Here is a 9,064-nt window from a genome sequence, read left to right on the forward strand (position 1 = left end):
CCTCAAAACGGATTCGCAATATGTTGGAGGCTCAGCGAATTCTTGCAAATCCCAGTCGAAGGTATGAGCATGACCAGCTAGAGTCTCAGCAAGACGATTTCCTTCCCTGTAAGCATGAGAAACATGAACAAGCCAGTCCCTTTGCAGATAATGACGAATATGATGAACCAAAGTACCAATGGGTGTTCCTGGTTACAGTCTTTGATAATAAAATCAATAGCCATCAACGAATCTCCTTCCAACCACACTCTACGATAATTCCTTCTCCAAGCCATTTGAAGGCCTAGAAGGCAACCCCAAAGTTCTGTTGTGAGAGAGTTACCCCATCCAAGGTATTTTGAGAAACCAACAATCCAACTCCCAGTATCATCTCTGAGAACACCCCCACAACCAGTACGCATTCCTCCCATTGTACAAGACCCATTTACATTGATCTTTATCCAACCGTCCGGGGGAAAAGTCCAATGAATATTTCTCTCTTCTTTATTCCTTTATTGAAGACCAGAAGACATAAAAAGAATTCTAGACTGTAGCACAGTCATGGTAACACCAAATTTGGCGAACTATGCTATAAGCATTAGCCTGAGTTCCTTCAAAGATGGTTTTATTTCTCGTATTCCAAAAATCAAAGGCCACTCCCGAGTCTCCCCATATCCCCAACCACGAGATTCGATTGCACCCAATCACTGAATGGCTGGGAGAAAAAACTTCTTTGTTTATTCTGCACAACAAGGTGTTTCCAAACCTCTCTTGAAATATGGCAATCCCGAATTGCATGGATTGAATTATCCTCTGATACTAAGCATCTAGAGCACATGTTTGATTCAGTCATATGCCTCTGAACTCGCTTAACATTTGCCAAGAGTTTAACCCCAACAAAGAGCCAAAGAAAGCACCGAATTTTCTCTCGACTAGGCCATTTCCAAAAAATTTCCCATGGAAATATATTATCTATCTCTTCTATTTGCGTAATGAAAGAGTATGTTGTCTTCACTGAAAAATTACTGTCACTTGTCTCTATCCAAATAACCTTATCTAGACCACCTTGCAAGAAAGGAGGCACAAGGTTTTGTATTGTTTGCAAAACTGAGTTTGACAACAGATGCTGAAATAAATTCCAATTCCAACTCCCTTGACTAGTTGCACACCCAGCCATCGTCCATGAAAGACTATCTTCAGGAATCATTTGCACCGCAAGCTGAGAAAGAGGAAGACAGTTAAGAACCCAACGATCATTCCAAAAGGACGTATTCTGCCCATTGCCAAGAAGAACGCGAGAATGATCCACCACTGATTGCCATATTCTAGATATTCCTTTCCACAAATTTGACCAGATTTGGAGAATTTTACATCATCGAATAGTTGGGTCCCCACTTTGTATTTATTTTTGAGTACTTTACACCACAAAGCTTCAGTATCAGTCATCAACCCATGAGCCACTTTCATAATCATAGCTTGGTTCATCTCTCTCATTTGTCTAATCCTTATACCACCGTCCTGCTTCTTTCTATATAAGGTAGCCAAGAGACTAAATGAGTCTTCTTATAGTCCACCGTATCTCCCCAAATGAAACCTCTAGTTTTGCGCTCCATGTCGTCACAAGTAGTTTTTGGGATTATGGAAGTTTGCATCGGATATAGAGGGATTGTAGATAGCACAGACTTAGCCAAAGTCATCCTACCAGCAAGAGATAAATTCGATTGCTTCCATGAATTTAATCTTATGTGAATTCTATCCAACACATAGCTAAATGATCTTCTCCCAGTTCTTCTATAATGAAACGGGATACCCAAGTATTGCCCCAAATCAGATGTTAAGGAAAATCTCATCTGCTCACTGATTTCTTGAGCACAGCTGTGATGGATATTATTAGAAAAAAAGATCTTACTCTTGTTGTTGTTCACCCTCTGACCCGAAGCTTTACAAAAACAATCCAAGACTTTCGAAATTAGACTAGCTTGCTCAGTTGAAGCTTTTGCAAAAATTAACAAATCATCTGCAAAAAATAGATGTGATATAGGAGGCCCATTTTTCTTAAGAACAATAAGCTTCCAACCTGCAGGGGATATTGCAGTATTAATAAGATGACCAATCCTCTCAATACATAACAAAAAAGATATGGAGAGAGAGGATCCCCATGGCGAATTCCTTTCGTAGGATAAAACTCCTTAGTGATGGACCCATTCCAAAGGATGTTCATAGAACAAGTCGAGACACGGCTCATGATAAGATGAATGAGATTGGTTGGAAATTTAAGATCATGAAGAGTATTTTCTAAAAAATCTCATCCCAGTCTATCATATGCTTTCTCCAAATCAATTTTGATTGCCATCCATTCTTGCTTGCCTTTCTTTGCACGCATCAAATGAATAATCTCCTGGGCAATAATGATATTATCTGATCCATGCCTCCCTTTGACAAAACTGCATTGATTGGGCATGACTATGCTAGGCATAAGTTCCTTCAATCGATTGGCAATTACTTTGGTGACTACTTTATAAATGACATTACACAAGCTTATTGGCATGAAGTGTTTAAACGATTCAGGGGTCTCAAGCTTTGGAGAAGTGTTTTCTATGTTATGCCCACTTCGATTTCTTTATTATCCATTTTTTTTTAAGATGGATCTTATTTTTTCTCTATCAGCTGGAAATTCTCAACTTCTTCCGTGATAGGAGAGTTTAAAAGGCATTTTCTTAATTAAGTGAATCATTAGGTATAAGTAAAATAATAAATAAAAAAATAAGTATAGAATTTGTTATTGTAAGAATTTCCTACTCTACATAGTTTAATTGATTATTTGCAGAAAGGAAATTTTTTTCCTATAACCACTAAAGACAAAAAAAAATTAATAAAGACTTTGTCATAGTTTATTATATTTTTTTGTCTATAGTGATTGCGAGAAATTTTTTTCCTTCGTGAAACATAAGAAAAATAATTTCCTATTATTATATTATGTTGTTAACGCTGAATACAATATAACTAACCTATTCTATACCCAAAAAAAAAACCTATTCAAGTCCTTCACCATAAATTGCGCATCACTCAATTCTTTTTTTAACTTTCACTTTATGTGATTCCAAAATAAAAAAGTTTTCTTGTATTTTGGTCATTTTTTCTATTTTTTGAAGATTGTATAAAATATTAAGAGTAATACAAAGGCTTTATTAATTTCATGCAATAAAAGAGAAGTTTTCTTATGCTTATATATATATATATGGGTCAGGATCATTTTACACCAGTGTAAGTTACACTCTTAATCTTATCTGTTAATCCCACTTATATCTAAGGGCTCAAAATTTTTAGTAACGTGAGTCATTGGATACAAGTGGATCAATGGTCAAGATTGAGTGTAAGACTTCTAATTCTTACACCGATATAAGAATATCTTGCCCTTATATATATATATATATATATATATATATATATATATATATATAAACACAAAAATTAATGTATGTGTAGAAGAGAAAAATACTCTCCAATAACATGGGATTATATTTTTCCTAATACAAAAGGGAGGAATTCAGTTGCTTCCAAATGTAATTTCATTTCATCTTTTTTTATATATAAATAAATGAATAAATAAAATGTACATATATATATATATATATATGGTAAAATTATTTGTCCAGCCACTTGACGTCTTGCAATGGCAGATGTATGGTTATGATTCTCTACATTTAATATATATATATATATATATATATATAAGGCATGATCCTTTGACACCGGTATCAAACTTTAAAATTTAACATCAAATTCTAACCGTTGATTTCCGTCAATTAACGGTTATGATTTTAATCAATCAAACTTATTAATTAATTACTAATTCCAAATAAATTATAACAGTTGATTGGCGAAGATCAACGGTTAGAATTTGGTGCCAAATTTTAAAGTTTGACACCGGTGTCAAAGGATCTCTCTCTATTTATATATATATATATAAAGGGTGTATGTTTTCTTATGTTACATAAGAGAACAATTTTTCCTACACACACATGAATAGTTCCAAATCAGCTTTTTACTTTTTTTTTAATTTCAAGTTGATCCCACATTGAAAATTGTATCTATGGTTGGAGATATGTTCTCTTATGTAACATAAGAAAACATAAACCCATATATAAATAGGGTTATGTTTATCTCATTTTACATGAGATAAACATCTCTCCTACACACACAAAAAAGGATTGGGTCCCACCATTTTTTTTCTCTCTCTCCTCTTACATGTGGGTCCCACTTATACTTTTGTTTCTACAACATAAGATAATTCTTTTCCTACAACATAAGAAAAATATATCCCATATAAATATATATATATATATATATATAGTAAAATCATTTCTACAAATGCTTTACGTACAACAACGATAGGTGTATGGTTATGATTCCTCACATTTAATGATTTCACGTATATATATGACAAGTATTTGACTGCTGCACTATATATATATATATATATATATATATATATATATATATATATATTTATTTATTTATTTATTTATTTATTCATTTATTTATTTATTTATTTATTTATTTATAGATACATAGTGTTCATTTTTTCTGCGGTCAATATAAATAAGTTATCTATATTGAGCCCAAAATAACTATGTTTTGGGACGAAAATTAAGAAATTTTTTTCATTATAATTTATTTCAGAGTTATATCAGTCTTTGTCATTATAATTTTTTAATCTTTCGTTCCAAAACGACATCGTTTTGAGAGTGAATGTAAATAACTTATCTACAGTCACTGTGGAAATATTAAAGTCATATAGATATATATCCACTTGAGATAAACTTATCTCAAGTTACGCCTTTTAACTATGTACTATGGCAGGTAGTACATAGTTATAATGTTAAATTTGCTCTCTTTTTTCTCTCTTCTCAATCAGTTTTCAGAACTTGTTTGCTGACGTAAAGAGAGAAAAAATTAACTTTAACATTATACTATGTACTATCCGTAATACATATTTAAAAGTGATAGCTAGATGAGTTTATCTCAAGTGGCTGGAAAAATATTTTTTCATATATATACATATATATGGCATAAGTTATTCTACCTACCTTTTTCTGCCTACCACTCTCTAACAACATTAGATTAGAATTGCTTGCACCTACTTTTGTATGGTTATGATTTCCTGAATTTATTTGCTGGACATCAAGCGAGTGGAGAAAAGTAAAGCATATAAATATATATATATATATATATATATATATTTATATATATATATATATATGAAGGTTATACATACAACCAATTTTTGTTTACAACATTTTACAAACATATCTTAACCGTTGATTTCCATCAATCAAAGGTTATTATTTTCGCAAATCAAACTCATTAATTAATATTCAATTTACAATGAATGATAACCGTTGATTGACGAAAATCCACGGTTAAGATATAGTTGTAAAAGATTGTAAACAAAAATAGGTTGTAAGTATAACATTCCACACACACATATTATGACATCTTTAGGTTCAACTAAATTTAAAAAATAAAAATAATCCAAAATATGAACTTCAATTTTAATTATGAACTTCAATTTTAATTAAGGTTGTAGTAAAAAATTTAATCTTGACTAATTTATTTTAATGAGTCAAATTTGAATTATATACTTATTTCTTTAAAATGTTAAACTTAAAGTCGGTTTATTTATTTATAATTTATTTTATTTCAATTTATTAAATTTTCCGTTGAAGTATTTTTTTAAATTTATTAATTTAATATTTGTTAATTAGTAGGTTTTTTAATCTAGATGTTGAAATGAAAGTAGAAAGAGAATAAAACATTATTTGAAAATTAAAATTAAACAAATAGTTTCCAATAATCCAAATCAATATCCCTCAATAATTCAAAATCATTGCCAATGCAAGTCTATAGACTTGATAATTCAAATAAGAAAAAAAACTATGATATCAAAATTTTCTTTTTTCTTTTTTTGGTGTGGATATCAAAATTTTCAAATCAAGGTGTATTTGGATAAAAAAAAATTAAAAATGCATTTTGTGATATATTAATTTTTTAGAATATATTTTGAGAAATATACTACATATATTCTTTTAGGGTTTTCATTTTTCTAAAAAAAATAATCCAATTATCATATAAAAAAAAATTTGAGCACGTTCATATTCTTAAAAAAGATACACAGGCCCCCAATCAATAATTCGTCATTACTGAGTTTCCCAAAAAAGTTGTTTGTCCCAACTCCCAAAAATTTCTAAGTCTTTTAATTTATTTAAAATCAATATCAAAATTTATTTAAAATTGGTAAGATCCAATTAAACGCACAAGTAAGCATCACTAATACTAGTGGACCTTTACTAAAAATTCCCATAGTTGTTGAATTTGAGGTTTTATGTACATTCTATGAACATAAAAACACCAATGATACATAAATAATGTTGCAACTCGTGAATGCCTAGTTGAGTTTGCCATTAGATAATGCTTAGCCTACCAACTCTTCAATCTCATCCTCAACTTGCTGATGCACAGACATATATATAACACGCATCTCAAGCGAGTGTTCCTTTCAAGTTTGAGAGGAAATAAAAGCCAAATGCAAGTGCTCAGGTGAAAATCTGTGTTAATAATTCTACATTGCCAATACACGTATTACATAGAATATCAACATTTATTAATGCAGGCCACACTACAACACTTCTACATGCATTTCTGCATCTTGCTGTTGGTTTATCAGGTATTTGATCAGGCAAATAATTAAAGAAACCATTTATCACGTTAAATAGCTTCTTTCTCTCGCTCTTATACAATGGTCACACTATCCCAAGTAAGTTCTTTCTCTCGCTCTTTTCTCTCTTTTTTGTGGGTATATTTTTCTTTCTTATTTTTAAACGGCCTTGTTTATACAAAGTTACAATACAGAATACATGAGTACTAATTGCTACACCATAAATTGTAAGTTATGCGACAACCAGCTAAGCCATAAATTCATGCCTATTTCTGGCTATGATACAAATAACGAAAATACAGGGATTTTGACAACATCATAACTGACCAAATCTTGATCTTGAACTATGACCTAAAACCATTACAAGTACAGCAGATATGTTCAATCACATCATACTATTACAAAATTGTGAAAAGCTAAGCCTTGCATTCTATAAGAAGCAAGACACGAGACTGACAAGCTTGCATATGTTGATTTGCTTTCATAGCATCATTTGTCCAGATTGCTAACTGAACAGCCAAATTAAGGAATCATTCACCCCTTTTAAGAGTTTATTCATTTGTAGCACTAAGTGCAGACTGCAGCAGTGACAGAAAATTTTCAGAAAAAATGGTCTTACTTCTTACGCTGCTTATGTTTAACTCTCACAAATTTTCGACCAGACTTGTCACCACCACCAGTGCCCAATGAGAAACTCCCTCCAGCATTAAATTCTAGACTGCCAGAAGCCTGAAATGGAGATGGGTTCTGTGGAGCAATATTCTGTTGACTCGCATACTGGAAAGGATTCGCTCCGGTTGGAGTTGATGCTCCAAATACAAAATCTGATTTAATTGGGGGAGGTTGTTGACCAAATACAGGAGTGGCGGGCGGACCTGCTTGAACTGTGTCCTCAGCCATACTGTCCTCCATGCTCATCTGATCATTATTAGCAGAAGCTGAAGCATATGTGAATACAGGACTAGCACTTCCAAAAGCAGGCTGCATGTTGGTAATAGCTGCAGCTGAAGTAAATGCGAATTGAGGACTAGATGCACCAGTGGAAGATCCAAATATGGGTGAACTGGTAGAAGCAAGAGGAGTGGATGTTGCAAAAACAAACCCAGAGGTGCTGGGCTTGCTGGGCTTCCAACTAGAAAGTCCAAACAAAGTAGAACTTGAACTACTATTGGAGCTAAAAGTAACAGGGTTGCCGGAAGCAAGGGTACTTTGTCCAGAAGTTGTACCAGAGTTGAAAATACTAGCGCTGGTACTTGAAGAAGTAAACAATGAACTCCCTGAAGAAAAAGTTGTATTCCAAGTCAACCCAAACAATGGGGATGATGCAGATGAACCAAATCCCACTGACTGATTCTGAGTAGAAGTTGTAAAACCACTAGTAGCAGAAGGTGCCAGCATACCAAGGACAGACCCACTTGTAGTGCCAAAGACAGAACCCTGAGACTGGCTATATATAGTGGTCATTACCGGGGAACTCAACCCAAAAATGCCACTCCCTGTGCTACCAACAGCAGCAGAAGAGCTTCCAAAGGCAGTACTGCCTAGATTACCAATTCCTCCATCCTGCCTGCTCTTGGTTTCCACTGGTTCTGAGCCAGACGATGATACAGGTAAACTTGTTGATGATAAAGGAGTGGATCCAAATTTGAAGGAAGTTGTAGGATATGAAGATGCCACCACTTGGGTGGAGGAACTGCTCGGGGTGCTAGTTGTCATGCTAGTGCTAGAGGAAGTTGCTGTGGCACTAATGCTGCTGCTGCTTGCTGAAGATGCCACCACTTGGGTGGAGGAACTGCTCGGGGTGCTAGTTGTCATGCTAGTGCTAGAGGAAGTTGTTGTGGGACTAATGCTGCTGCTGCTTGCGGCAAGGGAAGAGCTACTGGATATATTCTGACTAAAACTATTTGTACCAATAGATGGAAATGTAGCGCTTGAAGCAACACGTCCATTATCTTGATTTAATCTGTTGCTAAAAGTAAATATATTAGCAGGTGATGTCAACAATGATGTCGATGCTGCAGATGAAACAGCTGGCTCTGATGACGGAGGAGAAGATCCAGCAACTATATTAGTCTTAGCATCAGCATTATCTGATTCAAGAACTTTTGGCATTGAATCAACAGCAACAGGAACAGTAGTGGAGCTGCAAATGAAGGGAACATTTAATATATTTGTTCATTGTAACACTTCACTAAACATAATGTAAGATCCCTTATATCTCTTCACAAACTCAACTGAACAGTGTGTCAATAACTAATCACCACTTGATAAATTTGGCGAGTCAACGACCATGAAACTGTGAATGCAAAATGTGTTTTACAAATCAAATGACACCGGAACAGTAGCAGGGAAGAATGAAAAGTATTA

The 9,064-nt window shown here is 33.6% G+C and overlaps 1 protein-coding gene across 1 annotated transcript; it reads right to left on the minus strand.

Moving 5' to 3' along the window:
- Positions 1-6,700: 6,700 nt before the first annotated feature.
- LOC133299440 (uncharacterized) lies at positions 6,701-8,890 on the minus strand. The gene has a single exon (XM_061498896.1). It carries the CDS (start codon positions 8,807-8,809, stop codon positions 7,313-7,315), a length of 1,497 nt encoding a protein of 498 aa, XP_061354880.1. The 5' UTR covers positions 8,810-8,890; the 3' UTR covers positions 6,701-7,312.
- Between the last annotated feature and the right edge of the window lie 174 nt (positions 8,891-9,064).

Source organism: Gastrolobium bilobum, unplaced genomic scaffold (assembly GCF_033153095.1).
Source record: "Gastrolobium bilobum isolate Gb01-03AN ecotype WA unplaced genomic scaffold, APGP_CSIRO_Gbil_v1 utg28832, whole genome shotgun sequence".
Classification (NCBI taxonomy): Eukaryota; Viridiplantae; Streptophyta; class Magnoliopsida; order Fabales; family Fabaceae; genus Gastrolobium; species Gastrolobium bilobum.

Excerpts from the sequence above, each read along its gene's own strand:
- LOC133299440 (XM_061498896.1), bottom strand. The coding sequence starts at position 8,809 with ATGCCAAAAGTTCTTGAATCAGATAATGCTGATGCTAAGACTAATATA.